This window comes from Ostrinia nubilalis, chromosome 9 (assembly GCF_963855985.1).
Source record: "Ostrinia nubilalis chromosome 9, ilOstNubi1.1, whole genome shotgun sequence".
Classification (NCBI taxonomy): domain Eukaryota; kingdom Metazoa; phylum Arthropoda; class Insecta; order Lepidoptera; family Crambidae; genus Ostrinia; species Ostrinia nubilalis.
In genome coordinates, this window is record NC_087096.1 from 2,811,837 (window position 1) to 2,835,120 (window position 23,284).

Consider the following 23,284-nt stretch of genomic DNA (forward strand, 5'->3'; position numbering starts at 1 on the left):
ACCACTAAAACTTTTCCCTAGAACACAGGAGTTTGTTAATGCTGGTGGCCGTTAAAAAAACAAATTAAAATTCGGATTCTCAAAAGATAAAGAACTTAGTTGTTTTATTGATTTGCACATTGACTAAATTCAAAATATCTAGACTAACCGTCTGTCTGTAACTGATTGTAAAGAACTGTAGAGTAGGGACACAGAATATAGTTAAATTGTTTATTTATTGAAATCCTACTAATATTATAAATGCGAAAGTTTGGATGTCTGGATGTTTGTTACTCTTTCACGCAAAAACTACTGAACGGATTTTGATGAAACTTTACAGTATTATTGTTTATAACCCAGAATGACATTATAGGCTATAATTTATGACGATCTGTGACAAACGAAATTTCGAAGCGCCGCGGGAAAAAGCTATTGTATTAAATAGTAAAAAAAAATGCTAAACATAATACCTAATTTGCCTTAAAATTATTTTATAACTTCTCAACTAAGTATGGAACGTAAAACGAAGACGTATTAAATAGTATTTGAATATGTTAGTAAAATATTTAGCTACTAATAATAATAATATTTAATCAAATAAAAATCTAAAGAAAAATAACTTTTACTGAAAATGGGTATTTGATTGTAAGAAACTGGTAACCCTAAACTGAAATGTCAAACTGGTGTCGTATACTTGCTGAGGGGAGAAGGCGGCGGGGCACAGGTTGAATGGGCAGCTGTTTTGGGAGTGAGTAAAATACCTACACCTAGTGCAAATCTGACTACGCGACGTGTTTCCCTGGACGTGATCCGCGTCCGATACGGCATAAAGCGCCGGCCGACACGTCTGACCACCAGTGCAGTGTTTAATATCACCAAAATGATCACGTACTTCTCTCTATTCGTGTTAAGTTTCGCGTTAGTCAGTTCGGATGGAGAGCTCAAATTTTTCCAAGAGAAGGTGAGTGTTTGTTTGTTCAAAAGTTTATTTACCCAAAACTTTTCCTGGTGAATGTGTGAATGGTCAATGAAGGCCATGCGACCTTAAAATTGCAGTAGAAAGTACCTAAACAGTGTCATGAATTGTGACCTCTTGTCTCTGTGCAGATAATTAAAATCCTTGAAAGTGAACTTTATCTGATCTAATCAATATTCAATAAGACTATTATTAGATAACAAAGATGCTTAAGATTTAATTAAAACATAACTGCACAGCCTTTTCTTTTTAATTATGATTTCAAGCAAATTATTGCAAGAATTATAATCTTAAATATTGAAATGTTATGCTTGATACATTTATGCAGAATTTACTATGACATTAACTAAATTTTGCTTTGAATTTAATGGTCAACTTTTCGAGGAAACAACTTTGCTTAAAGTACAGATTTTGCATTCATTACATATCTTTTTAGGCATTCCACGAAGCTCAAGAACTCACGAATAGCAATGTGAGAGCTATAGCCCAGCTGTCAGATATGAACCACTTCAAGAGTGTGTTAAATGAAATCCTAATACCACGAGTGGTGGGCACCCCAAACCACGAAAAAGTTGGTAATTACATCGTGAACCAATTGAAAGGGCTTGGTTGGGATGTCACGGAGAATGTGTTTGCGGACACTACGCCAGTATTTGGCACGTTGAACTTTAAAAATATTATTGCCAAGTTGAACCCAAATGCAGACAGATTTTTGGTCCTGGCGTGCCATTATGACAGTAAATATACAAGAGAACATGTATTTGTTGGTAAGTGCTTAGAAATATACAGTTTAATTCTTAGAATTCTCTTCTCTTTTTATTATTGGAATGATTAAGTAAATTAGATAAGATAAAGAGGGATTTGATTCTGAAGTGGTCATTTCTTCATTATTTAGAAAATGCAATGTGAATTAATATTATTAAATAGTGGTTTGTTCATAATTATAAGATTATAGAAACCTGAGTGTCCCATACACTTTGGAATTCTAAAAAAGAATTCCCTTGTGATATAATAATAACACTATTACACTAGTATGTAAGTCCTATTTATGGTGAAGGCTTATTGAAGAGTTTTATCAAACAAATTTATAAAAATATATTGTACCTTAGGTGCCACCGACTCTGCAGTCCCCTGTGCCATGATGATCAACCTTGCCAAAGTGATGTCTACACAGCTGGATAAGCTGAAGCAGTCGAAGCTTAGCCTCATGTTCATATTCTTCGACGGAGAAGAAGCCTTCAGGCAGTGGGGTCCCACAGACTCCATATATGGTGCGAGGCATTTGGCACAGAAATGGCAGTCGTCACCGTACAAAGATGGAGCCAATGACTTGCAGAGGATGGTAAGTGATTTTTGTATACTGTTAGTAAAATAATGTAAACTTATTAAATCTTTTGTCCTGACCTGACTGTCAACAGCCCTATAGCTTAGAAAACTGATCTCTGGAATACAGGTTTATTTAGCTTAAGCCTGTGGCGGGCGTTGTCCGATTTTTCAAGATTTTACGATTACGGTCGCAAAGTAGAGGACTTGTTTTGTACGTAGCCTTCTGCTCGGTGAACCCAGGTCCAGTGGCGTAAATACAGCATCCGAGGCCCGTGGCAAATTCTGTGCATGGGGCCCTTGTGCCCCTTGTCGTATCTAGGTCGCTTATGGTCTTGGACGGGGCCTCTTCGGGTCGCGGGGGCCCGTGGCATTTTGCCAGTCCTGCCACCATATAGTTACGCCCACTGCCCAGGTCCCAGACACAAGCTAAACAAGGTACAATGTATTAATATTCAATACATAATACGAACTTGGCACTTCCCATGTCGTAGGTAGTTTAGTTCGTCTTAGAAATCATTCACTAGCATTCTTTTCCATGCAGGCTGTTCATTCATTCTAACTCTCTTTAGACAAAGATATATTCTAGTTACTTAATAATTGCCGTTCAAAGACAAAATGTAAAAAGAAAAACCTAAAGATGTAATCTAAAACTGTCCTCCACCGTTTATTCGCACAAATTGCCACTTCGGTGCAAAGGAAAAAGGGTAAAACGCGGCCTTATTTCTCAAAGGGTAGTTTCTCTGAAGGTTCTAACTTCGTAATCTCACGCTGAAAAGTTTCGCTGAGGCTAGTCCGACATTTACGCTAGTCCCAGCTCTACAGCTCTGTTTTACAAGTTCGTAATTGAGTTCGGAAACTAGGACTTCAATTATAGTTGTACCTAGTTTTAGTAGTCTTTTGTTTTAACGGAGAGTCCTCTTGTTAAACTCTTTCAAGCTGTTTAATTCAGGTAAGGCTTATAGCGGGCAGCGTAGGGACGGTTGTTATGGAAATCCTGGGGGAGGCCTTTGTCCAGCGGTGGACGTCATTTGGCTGAAACGAACGAACGAAGGCTTATGTAAGTTAGTAGGTTGGGTTTTTGTGGCGGTCAAGCTGTAGATCCTGGCTACACAGGAGTTGCAGTGGTGGGAACGAGAGGTGGGAATACTGGGAATAGTCCCGTATTTTTTTTATGTAAGTTAGTAATGTTGTCCGTTTGTTTATGCAAAAGAAAATGCGATAGATAAACGGCCGATCGATTTTAGCTGTGATTGTCAAGCCTTTGAAACCTTACGAGAAATAGTCTAGCTATTGTGGATCAAAAGGAATAGAAAAAGCTTTTAATTTTCTTTTTCGCTTATATCCTGAAAAAATACTTTACCTTCATGCAAGCGCCTTATGGTGATTTCCCCAAGGAAATCAAAGATTCAGATAATAATTTTGTTTACCCATAGAAGCAAAATGCGTTAATCATTAGGCGTTGTAACTAAAATTTATTTAAATAGTCCAAAGTTCTTTAAAAAATCACACACAAAATTATGATTGCAATAAATTGTGTAATCTAAATATTTGTATACGACCGTAGAGAAAGTAAAGTAAGTGCTTCTAATTAAAACATTTCATTATCGTTTCGGAGCATGGGTTTTGCCCGGGCGATAACGTACAAAGCTAAAAGCTTAAAAGGCTCTAAGCGTTAAACATTCTCGGAACCCATATGACCACAAGGAAAATCGCCTTCATCTCATAACGGGGAATCCATTTCTCCCGGGCAGGGGGACCTTGTTCGCTTAGCGTTGTTGATTAAGTTGACGAAGCGACAACACGTGTAAGAAATCTCACGCAAAAAGTCGGAAAACATCGCTTACGAAACACGTTTAAAACTTTTTTAGTTTCGTTTTATAGGATTTGAGCGCAATAATTGACAGTGGAGCGAAACCAATCGTACTAACTTATTTTTAATCGTTTTTTACTTCGCTTGAATAAGAGTTGAACAGGATTCAGGCCTTAAAAAGTGTGACTTATAGAAACATCTTGCTCGTCATCATCATCAATACCTACCTACTTTATTCCTAATACATTTTCACGATAAATATCATTAGGCTTTCAAGTTTCACTAGTATCCCTAAACGTGTTAAGAAGAGACCTTTCTCTGCGTAAACATTTTGTCGTATTGCTCGACCTTTAAGGCGACGAACGGCAAGCAATTTATTATATAGCTACATTACTAGAATTTTAATTACTGCTTCATTAAGACGACCATTGTTTAATGAGCAAACACCATTGACGCGCGATATTTGGTTGTGTATGTCTGAAAATGGATGAAACAAATGAAGGAAGTAATGTATTTGTATAGCGGTTTAATGTCACTCGTTTTGTGTGCCATATTCTTAGGAAAATCGTGATTGAAAATGGTATCATCATCATTATTTAAAGCGTTCCAGACATCGCCTTTTTCTTGTGTCCCAAATGTCCCAATCACAATAATGATGATTATCATCAAATCTACCATTTCTTTTGTGGAAAAGTAGGCCATAAAAACAGATGTTCTACAAACCAATAGTATCCAATTATTTTTTTTGAAAAACATTAATTCTATACCTTGGTAGATAAATATTGACGTATGGTATCCAAATTTTATTAATTTAATAAACACTACACTTAAGTTTGATTGTTTTGAAAGCTGGACTTGTGATCCTGCTGTAGCCACTCCTCATTTCTGGATTCATTTCCATTTTAGGCAAATGACTAGTCTGAAACGGGCTCAAACGGGTAATCAACTATGCAGATTATGAAGCTTGTAGCCTATTTAGTGGGAACTGGAACACTTAATCTGATTTAAGGTTTCTGTACTTACATCTTGTTTTATGTTTTACTGCAAATCACACACATGAAGGAAGTCTGAACCTCTATGCACTGAACATTTAATTAATAAGTCAATAATCATTTCCAAAAAAAAACGAGATCCATTTATATGCATCTGATGCTTTGCATGGGTAGGTAATACCGGTTTTTTCAAACGGCTGACGACTGACGTAATTAATTACATTTTAAAATATTCTGGGCACGTGGCCTAGACAAATTTTATTTTTATTTCAAAATGCCGATCCATAGGTTTCAAAGCTAACATTTTAGGAATTCAAATGGCATATTTATTGCAACAGTATTTTTTATTTTACAATTTAAGCAAAGAGTTTTAAGTCTGGTATCTAGTTTCCGCAAATCAGTCAGTTTGTAAGCCCACTATGTAATATTCAAAGCACCAGTGAAGTCTCGCCTCGAACGTGATAATTGATGTAATCACTCTATCAATTATCTCTTCCAGTAATTTTCTTGTTTGTGCGTATCTATAAATGGAATATACATGTATTATTATTATCTATTAAAATAAGTATTAAGTTGGAGACTTTAATATGACGAAATCGTAGTCACCACCACGTATCACGGATTGTGATATTGTGATTATTTGTGATGCGCTGGTCAAATATGTACCTATAGGTAACTTGATCGATTACCTAACTAATGTATGTACTTAATGAGTGTATATCATAGTTGCGACAAACAAAGGTGCTACAAACGTAACTAACTAGCATTTGAGGGAGAAAGATGCTCTATCTATCTAAGGAAAAGCTAGCTAGCTTATTCCTCCAAAGACGAAAGACAAAGTATTACAAAATAACGTTAACATGCAGGTAGGTAGGACTACATGATGACCTGAAAAGCCACGGTAGTGTAATCTGTATGTTACTCTTTTCAATTTAATTAATTTTGGGTTCTTGAGCTTGACTCTATCTTATGATTTCACTGATTTATTACAAGCTGAGACTGAGGAAACCGTCTACATAATTCTAATTAGTTAGTAGTTTGATCTTTGATTAGTGACTGATTTTGATTATCTATCACCTAACTGTTAATCAACCCTATTGTTGGAGTCAAGTTGATTTTCTCTGCCTTTAGAAACATCTCTATTATAGGTATATAACACTATATTTTCTTATTCAAATAAAACGAAAAACAAAATAATAAATCAACAATAAATCATGATGTTTAGCAACGAATTATTATGAAAGCGATTGACGTTTATCTTTTAGTACGGGTTCACGACCTGTGACAAATACAATCGCGTGTATGAGCCTAAATAACTCATGGAGATATAAATAACGTAAACAATTTAACAACGCAGTTTGAACTATTTTTTTCCTCTATTGACCATGCAAACGACAGTGCAATTTGAGAAAAATAAACTCACACCTAGTTACATATTAATTATACTAGCTTGAATATGCCTGGGAAGATCTAGAGTAAATATTTTCTCTATCCTAAATAATATTGAGAAAGATAACAGAATTTTTTGGGCCACTACATTGTCCAAATATTTTTCTCTGAAGTAGACTCTAATTTATTGGGACTATTTATACAAAATCAAGGCCTTCGAGGAACGCACACGTAAAATAAGCATCGTCTGGGCACAGCATAAATAATAGTAGTCGGGGCAGGCTTCACCTTCGGATGAGATTGTATTAACCCTTTCAATATATGCAGAAACAGATGGTTAGGAAAATCATATTAACCCGAACGATTGTCATACGTCTGGTAATTAAAAATGGTCTCTAAATCTATTCAGGTAGAGCCTTTAGTGAACACTGAAGCGGTGATTGATAGACAAATCTCTAATATCTACTATAATAGTCTGACAAACGTGACTGAGTTTTTTCCGCTTCTCGGCACCCCATAATGTTGTCGTAGGTAGGTAGGGAAAGCTATTATATATTTGGAACGTATAAAAGTGTTTTTAAAAACCTACTTGCAAAAAAATAAATGAGTTTCATAACTTTTTGATCGCCCGTTGACACAATGGCTAACTCTGTAACTATCTCTTTTACAGGACGTCCTGGTCCTCCTAGACCTCCTAGGGGCTCCCAACCCAGCATTCTACAGCTACTTCCGATCCACCGAGAAGTGGTACATCCGAATGGTCAGCGCGGAGTCCCGGCTGGCTGACCTTGACCAGCTCGAGAGCTACGCCAAGGATATAGAAGATCAGAATAATAAGTACTTCAAGCTGAGCAGTTCGAGAGCTATCATAGAAGACGACCACATACCGTTCTTGAGGAGAAGTGAGTATTTTGCGAAAGCTCTAAATATTTTACAGGCGAGCTAAACTTGTCGGAGTTTTGGATAAAACAAAGGCTGCATGGATAATAATTACACAGGCCTGCAAAATGAGGGTCATAACTTCCTCTCTGGAATTTGATAGCTGATTCTAAGGTATTTTGGTGCGCTGATTACGAATATGTACTTAGTTTTTCTCCATCACCTCCAGATTTTTCAAAATGGGGAACAGATAGAAAATAGGAAAAATATCACAAGTTTTCACATAAAAAAATATATATTTAAAGAAGTAAATTACTTTTAACTTAAATAACTACTAAAATATAATAACAACTTATTACTGGTCTAAATTACATGTAAATTTTATTTGTGGAACCTGGTCCTTTTTTCCTGGAAGCTTCGGTTGTCCGATTTTCGCTTAAATTTCCGATTTGGATCGTCGCGCTTCAATAACCAACAATAGTCCGCCATCATGCTAGTATTCGATCTTCTTTGATACCGGACTTCAAGCTCTTTCAAATCTTGGTGAAATCTTTCGCCATGTCTTCGTTAACTGACTGACTGACTTCTGGGAAGTAATCAATGTGCGAATTAAGAAAATTAAGTTTAATGCTCATATTACAACCCATTACACCAAAATTTGTAATCATTTTGGCCACCATTTCTTTATAGTCGGAGCATAGACATATCCATAGCATAGGTGAAACGATTTTGAAGCAATTTTTCTGTCCTTTTGAGCACCTTGCGAAGTTCTAATTAACAAGTCGTACAAGTTTTATGAGGAGTCCAAGTTTTGTCTTGATTACAACGTATCCAAAATTACTTTTGTAAATATTATATTTTTCACGAAGTCTGTAATGCTGTTTCGTTGTTTTAACACCATAAATTTCCCGCAAATATTACAAAAACTATTCGGAGAATTTAAACAACTTCGCGATGATATTTTAAAGTTTATATCCAGTTCAACTGTTAATTTTCCAAATCAGTGCGGGTACTTACACAAAAACCCTTTAGTTTATCTTTATTACACCCTTTTCTAATAATATTTACAACAATTAGGTAATATTACCTAATCATTATGTATGCATGAGCTCATTACTAAATTAAGCCAAAATACCCCTTTTTCGACATGTTTAATGCGAATTACTTATACTCACATGTAGTAATTAACAAATTACTGATTTGCATGTATTTCTATGTCCCCATACATTAATTAAATGCAATAAAAATTAAGCTGTAGTAATTTAATGACGTTTTATAAATTTTAAAATGTAGGTGCTCAGACATTTTTGAGCAAAATCTTAAATATTCAATATCGAAAAATCCTGACGTGATGGATTTTTTAAATTATTTTTCTCGTAATCAGCACATCAGAAACTCTAGAAAACGTTACTCAGATTTCAAAGAGGAAAACCATTGCAGACCTGTGTTATAGGAGTTGGGTTTACAACCTAAATCTGAGCAGCTAAGAAGGGAAGGTTCCTAAAAAGAAATTAAGTACCTACTGAAAAACGGTGCATTCTGATCTTATACAAAATTATGTTTGCTGATCTATGCACTATGATAGATAATTCAGAATTAAGTATTTGATGATTTAATCGATCGAAACGGTTGTATAACGTCATTAAAATTCTGATAAATACTTATGTTGTTTACCGAATCATATACAACAGCTAACTTTTATCTTAAGGTTCTGAAACGCGCGGCAGATTATGCTTTCGCCACTTGAGCTCCAATTTCCCTATAATATCAGGTTAAAACCCCATCTCCCCGCATAAAACCCGGTTACAGAATCCATTAACGCTCGCTTTAGTGCCATTCAGTATCGCCCGCATAAATAAGATGCTTTACCTTGGATTTTCCCTGTCATCGTTTTAGACGTTTTGCGGTTTCATAATTGGAATTTTGGGACTGAAAGGCAATAGGGAAGTTATCAGTTAAATTAATATTGATAAAGGTAAAAATATTGTAATTTGTTTTCCCTTCGATGTGATGCACGTGGCGTTTAGCGCCTTTTTTATTACCCAACATTAAAACTTGATTTTAAAACTATTAGAATGCATCAGTCTATCGATTTAAGAGGATGCTAGTTCGATCCTCGAACATAGACTATTGAGGTGGACCTTGGAGGAGTTAACAGGAATATTAGTAATTAGAATTAGTAAAATTACATATGACTAGATAGATTACACAGAGAAATATAGAAATTGGAACCAGCCATAATAACTACAGCGTCATCTATATCATATACCTACTAATATTATAAATGCTAAAGTAACTCTGTCTGACTGTCTTGCTTTCACTCCTAAATCTTATATTTATGATGCAATAAACATTTATGACTATGACTAAACCAATGAACCGATTTTGATGAAATTTGGTATAGAGATAGTTTGAGTCCCGGGAAAGGAAATAGGATAGTTTTTATCCCGGTTTTTGAAACAGGGACGCGCGCGATAAAGTTTTTCTGTGACAGACAAAATTCCACGCGGGCGAAGCCGCGGGCGGAAAGCTAGTATAACATAAATCTTTTCTTCACAGACGTAGACGTCCTGCACATAATCCCGTCTCCCTTCCCGAGCGTGTGGCACCAGCCTTCGGACGACCTCACAGCGCTCGACTTCACCACCATAGAGAATTTGAACAAGATCTTCCGAGTCTTCGTCGCCGAGTACCTTCATTTGTCACCCTAGCGCCGATGGCGGGCCGTGCCCGAACTACGCGAGTATCCAGGTACTAGCATTATTGTAAATTATAACCAACAAATGTTGGTGTTTCTATGATATTCAGCAATTTCAGCATCACAATAACGACGTTAAATCTATGACAATTTACGCTGATAGTATACTGAGAACTGTTATTGAAACTACAGCAGTTGATGAATATTTTAAGATGAAATTCTATCATGTTTACGGTACTCAACAACTTCTACTAAGGCTGGGTTGAACGCACCATCTTACTTTAACTTTAACAAACGTCAAAAATCTGTCAAACTCCATACCTAAACACTGCTTATCGTTAAAGTTACCGTAAAAGTTAGGCGGTGCAACTCGGCCTTAGTAGTACGTAGTACAGACAAGAGGAAGTCAACATATAAAATTCTGTCTTTGTACTAAATTAATCACAGACTTTATTTTACAGATGTTTGTTGTTACAATCTGAAATTGTATGATAAGCCGTTGACTGTTGAACTATTAATCAACTATTCGTCATAGTATTTATGACCATCAATAACTACACGTACCTATTTATTGTGATAGTTCCAATTTAAATGCATTTGCATGAATTTCAGATCTAGTTATTTTTGCCGCTTCGTCAAATTATAAACAACAGTCAATTAAGAACAATTAAATTACCATATCATTTGTGATTTGGAACCGAGTTTAAGATTTACTTAAAAATGAGAAATGAAATTACTTCCGTATATTATAATCAAGTACTTACCATAGTTTAAAAAGTAACTACGTCTATGTAGTTTGTTTTAGTGAAGTGTATTGTGGGTGTAAAATACCTTGTCCTATATCAATTTAAGTAGTTAAGAGATAATCAATTTTATGTATTTTCAGAACATTGATGAACTTAGTTTAAGTATATTTATTATAAATAAAAAATATGTGTTGTAACTGTATATTATGGAATAATCTTGGTACTTAACATGTAAAGGATTGATGAATTGTCTTCACGGAGATGTTACATTTGGTTTGAAAGTGTTTAATTTCAATATTGCAGAAATTACCAAAAATATAAACAACCGCTGTTATACATTCGATAATCACAAATAGAGGAAATAAATTAATATATTATTATCAATTATTTACTTTGTTTACATGTTTGGTAATTTCAGAAAAGGCCTAAGGCCTTTATTGCGTTCTTCTGGATATAAAAATAAAATATATCGCGCAAAGGCTTGATAAATATTGTAATGCATTGGTGCTTAAAATGTCCAAAAATATATTATAGTTATTTATTTGTATGTTGTTTTATGCGGATTAGAATAAATTAGCTTCTTCAACCGTCACAATATTTGCAGAAAATATATTTATAAATCCTTCCTATCGATGTAATTTTAGATTTCATGCATGATTATTAACAGTGAGATTATTATATGATTGCACAAGACCTGTGTCCAGTAGTGGCACGATATACGATTGCATTTCTGATAGTAACTATTGTGAAAATGAGATATACATATTTATGTATGAAATATATGAAGTTATCATATTTAGCTAGTGGTAATTTTGTATTTATAGATATTTTTTTACTTTGAAAGTATGTACATACTCACTTTTAACTTTACATCTATAGCAGATTCTAAGGCGCTATATTTAACACGTTGGGCGCCACGTGGCTCATATATTTGTGTCGTTTCTTGTCGCTTTAATATTTTTCTTCATCGGATATATTATTAGCGCTAAGTGCGTATAAATATGCTATTACAAATATATCTTCTGTTCCTGTAAAAGGTTGTGTCAAGTCAAAGAACATGGCGTTTGACCAGATAATTATTTTGTGAGAATTATTAATCCTTGATGTACAGTGTTTCGACTATTATAATAAGTGATGGATGGATTAACATGAACGGCCTAAATGTGAAATAATATTATATGTAGGTATATTAGAATTTAATGGCGTAGTGTATCTATGCATAGAATAATCGTTATTTGTATTACGTATAAGAGCTACATTTCCTACTATATTAGTGCTTATAATTTTGTGATTCAATCTTTTTAAAAAGATATTAAACAAAGTTATAATATGCTTCCAAGTACGCTTCATGACTGCGTTAGCGAATGTGTTAAAAGTTCACTGCAGTGTTCTTATTTAAAAAAATACTTCATTTAAATCAAAAGTTAATGTAATAAAAGAGAGGAGGTCTTTCAACTTGACACATAAATGTGCCAAAAAGATTTTTACTTAAAAAATAAGGACGCTGCATGCAAAAGCCTTAAAATGAAACAACAGATTCTAAATATTTTGTACAAATTATGTCAGTTTGTATTTAGTTATGTGGTTATTATTTTGCATAACTAAATTCAAAGGTGTTAAAACATTTGGCTGTTATTTTAGTTTAATTACATTCCAAACACCGAATGGTTAAGTGATATTTTGAAAATATAGACATAAAAAATGAAATAAATAAAACAATATTATACATAGCAGACTTGTATTTTATTTCATTTTCACAGTGACTAATCAGTACAAAATGCAAAATATTTGTAAATAACATGGTAGGTATTACATGATAGATTTAAACGAAATAAAGAAAACGTACAATTGTACATATAAACTTTTCCTCAATCGGAAATCGCATTTTCAATGCTGTACTTATTCGTATATTTATCACATTTTTTGTATAAAGAAAAACTCAGGGAATGAAAGTTTTTTCGATCTCAAATAATCTCAATACTAAAGATATTAGTACTTACTTAGTAAGAAATAGATTTTTTTTAAATAAAGAAAATAAATAAATAAAGTCTTTTGGCATAATACAGTCAAAATCTGCATAAAATATGTTATAAACCATAGTTAGAAGTATTTATGAAAGATATGCAATGAGGTGAGGAATAACCCTCAAGCTTAAAGTTACTGTAAGTTATTCTATTTTATTTTATAAAAAAGGTATGCAATTCTATTCTGGTTATGAAAAGTATTATTATGGACATGTGTGATTAAAACTATGTTTGCTGAAGTAACATCAAACTGGTTATTACATATTTTTATATGAGTAAAATACACAAATACATCTATGTTATCTTTCCTACACGCTACTTACGATGTAAGTAACACTACACTTAAAAATCCTACTTTGAGAAGTATTTGATGGGGACTCCGTCCACCATCATAATGCATATTACTATATAAATAGTTACACTGATTTGTTTGCCGAATCCGGGAATATATCACTACAACGAGAATTTGAGTACAAGGTCATAGTCAGAAACGAAATTTAAAACCCGATTGAATTTTAAGCATAAATTATATCGACCAATCACAGGCAAGAATTTTACTTATGTTTGAATCAAGTCCTGAGCAACAAGTGCATTGTAATTAGTGTCTTACAATTTATTTCAAAGAAACTGCGCTAAACAATAACCGAAAAGACAGCTACAACATACATAATATGCTTAGTACATATAATAGGTAATATTATCTACCCGAAGAATTCTGTTTTCATACACCCAGGCGGGCGCATACAGGTTTCGCAAATAAACTTGACTAGGTTGACGATGCGAGTACTTAACATGGCGAGCTTTACCCATTTCATTTAATACCAATACATTTGTAGCTCACCATTCTTAAATATCGCGTATCTTCTGTCCGGATCCGGCAAAGACTTAAGAGAGCTGAAGTGACGACACTATAGTCTCATTTTAAAAAAGCCTATCTAACAAAGAGCCTTGGAATTTTTTCATTACCTGATCGTCCATTTCTTTCATTTTTGAATTTAAATCTTTCTTTGGAGATTCTTCTACTTGTTCCGGTTCCTCTTTAGTTGTTTCTTCTGGTTTGGAATCGTTATTAGAGTCAGAATTATTGGTCTCTGACAATTCATCTTTCATTTCATTCAGAATATTATCAGTGAGAAAATCAGGGGGGGTCGACTGCAATTTGCATTCTATATCATAATCACTGACATTGGTATCTTGAGATGTTTCTACAAAAAAATTGGGTCTCTGCATGAGATTGTCGGAATTCGTGTCACTATCTACCAAACAGCTCTCTACATTTTCTGTGAAATCCATCGGAACGCCTGATGATACCTTGATACCTTCTAATTTCTCGGGAGACTGGAATATTTGCGGTTCCTGCTCTATGAATTCGGGTCGACTCTCCTCCTCGCTGTGGTGTGATATGTTATCATAATCCTGCATGAATTTTTTGAATGGATCATATTGGACTGGTTCCTCGTTGCGTATGAAGCTTTCGACGTCCATTTCGGGAGTTTTGTCATCTGAGTCTGGGGTAACTGTAGTGGATTCTTTGTTGTTTTTAAAGTTATCTATAGTGAAGTCATCGGCTGCATTGTCCTGTGTCTCCTTCCTAGGTATCTTGACAGCGCTGGGCCCGGGCACCATATCGCTAGTTGACGGCACTGCAGTGGAGGTGCTGGCACATTCTGACGTCCGTTTGGAACGTTTTATTTTGGTCCCTGTTGCATCTTTGTTTTTCTTGGATACTTGTGTAGAAGTTCGTTCAGATTTTGAATAAGGATTCTGTTCGTAAAGACAAAAAATGTATAGTTAATAAAGATTATAAAATAGTAGTGTGTAGGATATTATAGACATATTTATATTATAATGTAGTACTATTAAGACATACCTCAAATGGTGTAAGTAAGTGTGTTCGGAACACTTTATCTTGTAGAAATGCGTCAAGAAATTTGGTTTTGGCGATAGTATCTTTGATATCTCCAGGTTTCGCCTTTAAATCGTCAATATTCAGTTTCTCGTTTGGGAACAGCCACTTGTGGATAGAAGCGAATGTATCAAGATGATCCTGAAAAATAATTTTTATTAATTTGTAGAAGTAAAAACAAGGACTAATCAAAGTGTTTGTAAAAAGGAATTGCTGATGATAATGTTATTTTGCTATCTTGTAGAAAAGATGCAATGCATGGGGGACTATTAGATTATAGAATATTTTGGTTCAGTTCATTTTGTTTGCAATTATCCATGATTTCAGAAATTGACTTTTTAGTATGTTAGCTACGATCTTCTTCTTCCTCGTTCCGTCACTGATGAGGATCGCGACCACAGATAGTGTTCCTCCACAGACTGCGGTCATAAGCTGTGCTGTATGTTAGCTACGATTGTGATGTGTTAATACAGGGTGTCAGCTAACTCCATACAAATTTTATTAAAATCGCTCCAGCCGTTTAGATTTAGACATAAAGAAGTAACAAACAATACACACTCGCACAGTTACAAAATTTCGCCTTTATATTATTGTGGTATATTTTATAAAAAAAACATACCTTCATATCATCGGGTGTGATCCAAATTTTGAAGTCAGCCTTATATTTAGCCTGGATGGTTTTCTCCTTGAGGAAGGCGGCGTTATCCACCACCATTACGCTCCATTCCCGCCGACTGAACTGCTCCAGGCGAGCCATGGTGTTGATGAAGATGGATTTCTTCACAAAGGGACTTTCCGCTGCTATGCCGACTACGTGGAACAACGAAACAAAATAATAATAAAGAAATTGTATTTCTTTCGCCACTTTTTTTCGATAGCCGAGTGGTGGTGTCGTACTGGTGACTCGAGATCTGTACGGCTAGCACGAAAAACTTTCGAGTTCAAATCGTTTGCGTATTCGAATCGCCATCAAAAGATTTAGTACGAAAACTACAACAGCGCCCTTGTGAACTTGTCGTAAAGTGAACTTAGTATGAGAAATAGTTGCACGAAACTTATTTTGAGAATCAAAATGGTCACGTTATCGTTTAATTCGAAAGTTGAGTATCGAATTTTGTCGAATACGCAAACGATTCGAAGACGAAAGTTGTTCATGCTAGAGGTACTGCGGAACGCTGGTTCGAACTCCACCGCCGCTCGACTATTAGGGTGAACTCATGAATACAAGAATGTTTAGCTTATTACGAGGAGTTAACGGGACTTTAACAAAAAACAGCCTCTGGTATTAGTGAGGGTCACTCCTGCAGTAGAGACCAAATTATCATGAGGTCATTTATTTTAGTCTCTACAGTCTACTGCAGGAATTATGATGAGGAATTAAATAATCGTAATGTTGTTAAAACTTAACATTACAAAGTATCTTTGCAATACACAATAACTATTAAAACAACAAATAACACAGATTAAAGTGCTTAATTGTCAGACAGGTCAAGGCATTCTCATTTATGAGATTACCCTATGCAGACAAAATAACTATCACCTTTCTGATTTATGTTTTTAATAAATACTTTATCATTTTATACTCTTGTTTGTCTGAATAACTAATTATCTTTCTACAAGTGCTAAAAGTGTAAGCTCAGACTTAATAAAACTTTGATACTTAAAAACAGGGTTCGAAAGGATAATTAAATAATTATCAATGATAATTATCACGATAATTCATCATCATCAACAGCCCTTTACAGTCCACTGCTGGACTATGAGCCTCCTCCACTATAGTAGAGGGTTTTGCCATAATCCCCACGCTTGGCAGGCGGGTTGGAGATCGTCACGATTATCACGATAATTATCGTGATAATAACAGATGGATAATTATCGGTTGATAATAACAAAAAATTGCGCTCGTGAAAATGAACTGTATTCGAAGTTGTCGAACGTGTATATCCGCACTTGCGTCTAGTGGTGGGCGTTAATCAACATAGATAGTTATAAAAAGTAAGTAAGGCAAATAATAAACTCAAAACTAGAAATAAATAACAAGCGAAATAAAATATTAGCAATACGTACCATTATAACAGTGCGTTAACTTCTGAAAATGCTCCAGCCAGTTCAACGCTTGGCCATCCTCGCAAATTATCAGTATAGGTTTCTCCAGCAAGTGGCGGATGGCGCCAAGAAACAGCGCCACGATCATGGAGTTGCCATAACCGAGAGGATTGTTGATGACCACACCCGGACTTTTCTGGAATTTACAAAATAATATCTCAGTCGAATTGCTGCATTTCTCTAAATAAGAGAGTAGAAAAATACCCTCTCATATTACTTACATTCTTTCACATTAAATATGTTTCTACATTGAAATACTAATTAATTAATTTAAGCCAAAATATAGTTCAACATATGCAATTTTATAGTCTACTCTACGTGCTCAATAGGGAAAATAGGGTTCATTGTAAGATGCAATAAATGAATGTATGAATATTGAGCAATTTATTCTTGCACAAGGCAGGGTAGTATTTACTAGAGATGAAACGGATAGTTGTTTACCGGATACCGGATATCCGGCCAGCTGCTAGGCCGGATAGCCGGATATCCGGCGGCCGGATAGTTGGCCAATTGTCTCGTTGCATGTCGTGATGAGTTTAGCGCCGCACAGGTGCTTCGAACGCGATCGGTCTATTAGTAGACTAGACTAGTCACATTTTTCGAAAATCGAATCCGTCCGAATAGAATGTCAGATTTTGCCACTATAGATCAATTCGGGCGATTTCGGTTGCCATCGTGAGTGTGTGATTGAAAAACAAAAATTAAATTAGTTTACTTGCTGCGTAATCTGACTGAACTGCATCATGTCATCAGTGAAAAAAAGATCGCCTATTTTATTTGGAAATATTTCGACATTAACAGATAATTACTATTTATGTATTCGTCATTAGAGTGAATAGCTCAGAAAAAGAAATTAGTTTTTTGACAGGCTTTAATATGGCTTTTTTGTAACTTTTTGGTCTTTAAATAAAAGCCGTCATTACTATAAGCCATTTTATTCACATTTACTTCAAAGATTAATGCATTTCATTTTATTAATAGGAAATTGTCGTAGATTTTTTAATATCCGGTATCCGGCCGGATAGTGGGTTACTATCCGGTATCCGGCCGGATAGTAAATTTAGGCCGGATATCCGGCCTACCGGATAGTTACCGGATATCCGTTTCATCTCTAGTATTTACCTTCCCAGTAAATGCCTAGTCACTCACTTTAAAGAGGCCCGAATTATAGTATTCGGGAAAGACAGCAAACAATCCAAAAGCTATAAAAGGCAAGATATTTCATATGCAAAATAAGGTTTACCTTGGTAAACTGCTTGTAGAGAAATCTGATGCCATCAATTTGGTGCTGGTGTAGTAAAGCATCTACAAATATCTCATCGTCCTCATCCCTGTACAGGTAAAGCCTCTCTGCCAAAGGCTTAGGGTATCCATTCATTTTGAAATATTTTACTTACACCTAAAACCAGAGTAAGTTATTTCCTATGCAGTGAGTAAACAATTATCTAGCTTCTGAGTTAGTTCTTGGTATTTGTTTAAAACTACTGCTTAAAGTGTTTAATAATACACAACCAATCACTCTTGGAATAATGGTGGCTTGAATTCAACTCATAAAAATCACTCAAAAATGTATAGTGGAAGGATTATGGGTTTTCATTCCACCTAAAGCAGTATTTTTTATTTCAAATGGAAGATAATGTTTTAGATATCATTAGCATAATAAATGCTGAAGCCCCATTAAGCATCCAGTGATAGGTATTGATTTTCAACAAGTAAACTAATTTGTTTTTTAATCATTCTAATCCTCTAAAATGACTACCTAGGTTATAAAAGATAATTTTTATGTTAATAGGATATGAGCTGCACAAACTATCAGGCGTGCATGAGTGAAGCAGTGTAGAAATAGCAGATTAATTTGTTAGTAGGGGCAGGTGAAACTAAAGCTTGTTGATAACAAGCAATGATTTCAGTTGGTATTAAGTCACAAAGAATAAGTAAAAAACATGTTTTGCTTAATTTGATTGGATACCTATGAACTCTGGAAGCTATGTATGTACTTATTTATGAGGGTAGTTGCTGATTCAGCCTGTTGAGAATAGACAGCGTCATGATCAGAATATACAGCATTTCTAAATAAAACAACGCTACAAAGACTGAAACACTAGTTTTATGCACTTCTATGTCCTCAAACTCCTGCATAATGTGTCTGTTTCGGTAAACATGATCCCAAAACATGGGAACTGGATTGCAAACACTTATCACACAAAACACTTGCTTCTCGATCCAAATTTCACGTAAGACTACTCGCGGCACTCGCGCTGACTTAGCATACTTGCTTTGATGACTTACTTATGCTAATTAATCAATTAAAACAAGGTAATTTAATTTCTTCTGTTTGTCGTCGAGACTTTTTGCGGAACAACACAAATAAACAGACAGATTGGCGAGGCATTTGCCAATTCATGGTGGCGCTAGTGGAAATGTCAAAATACGGGTGTTTTCTACCTTTCGCCAAAATACAAGGCCACTTTTTAATTTGGTATCATTATAGAAGCTGACATTTTAGACGAAACTGACATTTGCTATAGATTATTTTCTATAGTGATGCGACTTCCAAAGAAAACGGAGCGTAATTTATCGATAGTATAAATAATAGTGACTAATAAGTATTTTCACTTGAAATAAAAAATATTAGGTTATATAGATTTGTAGATGATACAATAATAGTTATAACGTTGTTGTAAAAAAGATTGAATCTCAATTAATTCTTGTAATCACAGTTATCATATTATGAAATGTCAGGAGTAAATAATACAAATATTTCGAAAATAAACTTTCATTCTGTATAACATTTTTTTTAACAATATAAAAGTGGGACAAACCTGATTGCACTTTTGCTTAAATCTATGCAGCACAAAAAATATAATAAAATTTATATAATGTACCATTTATTCGTTCTTGAAGTTGGGCGCTCTCTTTTCGATAAATGCAGTCATACCTTCCTTGCGATCAGCCTGTAAACAAGATAATAATTAATTACTTTTGTAATAATAAATTATTGCTTCTTTCCTTGGGGAAGCTTTTATCTAGCACTGGACGTCAATTGGCTGAAACGAACGAACGAATTCCTTCAGAAATATTTTTATGAGGGACATGATTTATTTTAATTTACGGTTAAGTACCGAACTTTACTTTTAAGCAGGACTTTTAAGAGTAAAAATAACTGTGAAAATGACGTACAAATCTCGATTGGTTTAAGAAATACTTACAGTAGCGAAGGTGCCATAGAAGATAGACTTTTCATATTGAAGACCAGCCTTGAGGTTGGTCTCATAGGCCTGGTTGACGGCTTGTTTCGCCATCTTTACGATCAGAGGCGAGTGCGTTCCGATCCTCTCAGCGAGTTTGATTGTTTCCTCTAACAGTTTGTCCACTGGGAACACGCGGCTCACCAATCCTTTTGTTAAATAAAATAAATAACGTTAACAAGTGCTTATATACGACTAATAACATAATATCTATGTGAGTAGGAAGTATTAATTATACGGATTGTTAAAATTTCAGTATCATTACTATTGATGATCCATAGAATTTACTGTGAATTAAAGGGAATCAATGTTTAGTTTGTCAGTTTGCATCAGTTATGATCGATATGAGCTCTTTTTATTTTGTATAATTATATCACTTTTGGTGGCAGAGTAAGCAGTTTTACAAATATTTTTGACCTACAGTAAAATTTTAAAGTTGTTAAAAATGCTCTTACCCATTTTCTCAGCTTCATGGGCGTCGATGAAGTTGCCAGTCAAAACGATCTCCATAGCCTTAGACTTGCCGACGTATCTTGGCAGACGCTGGGTGCCTCCAGCTCCGGGAATGGTTCCGATGTTGATCTCAGGCTGGCCAAACTTGGCCTTCTCGCCGGCGTAGATGATGTCACAGAGCATGGCGAGCTCGCAACCTCCACCAAGCTTATTGAACAAATACAGTTTGGTATATTAAGTTTCACTTTCACACTCCACATACATGGTTTATATTTTATCCTACTTTTTTTTGATATCTCGGGAAGTCATTTATCAAGCACTCAATATACAATAATATCGTAGTTTGCTGAAGGCGTCTAGGAGCACATTAAGGAAATTGAACGAAAATGAGCATATTGATTGATAGGTATTGTACGCTTTAGTACGCTACTGAGCTGAAAGAAAGATCGCCAAGGTCATATTATTTTGTAAATGATATTACAATATTCAAGTTAGCAGACAATAGAGTTCGCAGTTGTAACATCCGGTGATGTAAACCAGTTAAGAAATAAAGCTAATCAATATTGAAATAATAGTAAATATGTATATTTACACTAAAGTCAATTAAGAATAATTATATAAATGAATTATTTTTGCTTACAGCGAAACCATTGACGGCAGCAATGATTGGCTTGCCACAGTTGCTGATGTCTTCCCACTCTTGCAGGAACCCTGCTTTCTGGTTTGAGCTGTATGTGTTATTTTGCATCTCTTTGATGTCAGCACCAGCAGCAAAAGCTTTCTCATTACCTGAAAATGTTGTAAGTCAAGTTATATTTGGATACCTATTTTTAAATTGGAGCTTTTTGATAGCGAAATATATTTTGAATTGGATCAGTTCTTGAGACTGTACAAATAGAACCCTGTTTGAAAATAACAAATTTATGGGATTTCAATTTAGAAATACAATTTAAAGTGTACTACCCGGTCGAGTTAACTGCGCACCTGACAGCCGTGACGTCACATCGACGCTCTGGTACGGACGGGGCGAATGTGGGAAGGTGTGCGGGCGAATGGGAGGGAGAATCGCATGCCAGCGAGGTGCGCAGTTAGCTCTATTCAAAAAATGATACTAAGATATTGGAAACAAACCTGTGATAATAATGGCCGAGATTGAGTCATCAGCATCGAAGGCCTTGACGGCTTGACCCAGTTCCTGGAAAAGGGGCTTGCAGAGTGCGTTGAGGGCCTTGGGCCTGTACAGCTGGACGATGCCTACATTTTTCTTGGCACCAACTACTTCAGTCTTGATGTTTTCGTATGACGGGGCTGAAATTACATCATTTTAATATCAATATTGATAAAGTCCCCATCATGATGATTATACAGGTATAATATAAACTTGGCTTGACACGCTATCGCGTGTCTAGATAAGCGACTGTGCTTATTTTATCACCAATAAAAAAATAGCACTAATAAAATTATATTATTATGTGGGTAGGTCTACTTATTTTTATAAAAAAGATACTTCAACAAAGCCTTAAAAAGTAATGGAAAAGGTGTTTTAAGCGTGATCACGAAAATATCACTTAAAATATTACGATACGACGGGTGTTAGTTACTACCGAAAGTCGTGCAAACATGATAAGATAACAAAATTTTAAACGAAGATTGAAACTTGTAATTTGCCTTATCATAGTTACCTAATAATTTATTTTGTTATGTCACACATTTGTGATCAGTTACCTATTTATTTATATCTTTGCGCTAGCTAGTGATAACTGCGGTCCCCCACTAAATATTTACTTGATAGCCTAATCTCTCTCTTCTATATGGGTCTCTAAAGTGACTGTAATAAGCAGTCAAGGTTATCTTGTAGAAAAACTGACATGCAAGATATTTTATAATTTCTAAACATTTTTAAAATCAAATTCAGAGTGCTAATTTAATCATGATTCAACTTGTAAACTGACTTAATAAAATTATACATAACACTTTGAAAAAAAAAACTTATTTAGAAACTTATTAAAATTAAGTTACTTTTCACAGGTTAACTCATGATAGCTAAATTATGATCACTTTTATGTAAAAATTTCAATGCAGGCCACGTTTACTTCAAGGTCATAGGAATCAGCAGTTCAATAGGTCTTTGATACCAAATTTAATTCAAGGTAAATTCTTCGGTGAAGTTAGTAGCGTTGTGGGTAATTCTTTGTTAGTAGATATTATATAATTTTAGTGCATACTTTTCTAAAGTTCTATGGTAGTTAGTTACTTATTACAGTCATTCTGGTAGAGATAGGTTACAAAGATGAAAACAACAGCACCTAATTAGTAAGTTTTAATAAATTAGTTGGACTTGGAATGGAATGGAATGTAACTTACTCTTGAAATGTTAGTTTAATGTATTCTTAAACGTTAGGTAGCCATGTGATATTTACTCTTGTTAATTAGGTACTTAAAATTCTCACCAGCACTGTAGAACTTAACCAAACCGGTATTTGAGAGCGTCGCCACACGGCTAGTGTTGACAACATTTTTCCCTAGCAAAACACGAGTTAGTGAACCAACCGAAGCCATTTTAAAATTGAAGTTTGACGAGAGTCAATAAAACTTTGCCTTTCACAAAAGCAACTTCAACAAAGTGGCTGTTCCAAAAGTGTTGGATGAACTTTGATACTCGTCGTTGATAACAAATGTCAAAGAGATACCGGCTGTCGGCTGTCCCATCTAGTGTTTCAAAAGAGTCGATAAAGTAACATGATATTTATCG

At 34.9% G+C, this 23,284-nt stretch overlaps 3 protein-coding genes across 7 annotated transcripts; 1 reads left to right on the plus strand and 2 right to left on the minus strand.

The window, feature by feature from the left end:
- Window positions 1-650: 650 nt before the first annotated feature.
- Window positions 651-12,528, plus strand: LOC135074396 (glutaminyl-peptide cyclotransferase-like). Of its 2 annotated transcripts, XR_010257826.1 has the most exons (6): window positions 651-940; window positions 1,392-1,722; window positions 2,065-2,297; window positions 7,143-7,374; window positions 9,911-10,305; window positions 10,430-12,528. XR_010257826.1 is itself a non-coding variant. In XM_063968673.1 (5 exons), exons 1-5 carry the CDS (start codon window positions 860-862, stop codon window positions 10,060-10,062), a joined length of 1,029 nt encoding a protein of 342 aa, XP_063824743.1. In that variant the 5' UTR covers window positions 651-859; the 3' UTR covers window positions 10,063-12,528. The 2 variants fall into 2 exon arrangements, 1 of the variants encoding a protein (XP_063824743.1); XM_063968673.1 differs by having other exon boundaries at window positions 9,911-12,528.
- A 225-nt stretch (window positions 12,529-12,753) lies between these two features.
- On the minus strand, window positions 12,754-19,252 carry LOC135074394 (uncharacterized). Of its 4 annotated transcripts, XM_063968670.1 has the most exons (7): window positions 19,121-19,252; window positions 18,801-18,857; window positions 18,075-18,230; window positions 16,793-16,967; window positions 15,345-15,535; window positions 14,690-14,866; window positions 12,754-14,583 (listed from the first exon to the last, which is right to left on the minus strand). In XM_063968670.1, exons 3-7 carry the CDS (start codon window positions 18,207-18,209, stop codon window positions 13,741-13,743), a joined length of 1,521 nt encoding a protein of 506 aa, XP_063824740.1. In that variant the 5' UTR covers window positions 18,210-18,230; window positions 18,801-18,857; window positions 19,121-19,252; the 3' UTR covers window positions 12,754-13,740. The 4 variants fall into 4 exon arrangements, with proteins under 4 accessions (XP_063824740.1, XP_063824742.1, XP_063824741.1 ...); XM_063968672.1 differs by lacking the exon at window positions 18,801-18,857; XM_063968671.1 differs by having other exon boundaries at window positions 18,829-19,252.
- A 339-nt stretch (window positions 19,253-19,591) lies between these two features.
- On the minus strand, window positions 19,592-23,213 carry LOC135074398 (probable enoyl-CoA hydratase, mitochondrial). The gene is made up of 6 exons (XM_063968676.1): window positions 22,983-23,213; window positions 21,664-21,840; window positions 21,173-21,321; window positions 20,535-20,739; window positions 20,041-20,228; window positions 19,592-19,785 (listed from the first exon to the last, which is right to left on the minus strand). Exons 1-6 carry the CDS (start codon window positions 23,089-23,091, stop codon window positions 19,720-19,722), a joined length of 894 nt encoding a protein of 297 aa, XP_063824746.1. The 5' UTR covers window positions 23,092-23,213; the 3' UTR covers window positions 19,592-19,719.
- Between the last annotated feature and the right edge of the window lie 71 nt (window positions 23,214-23,284).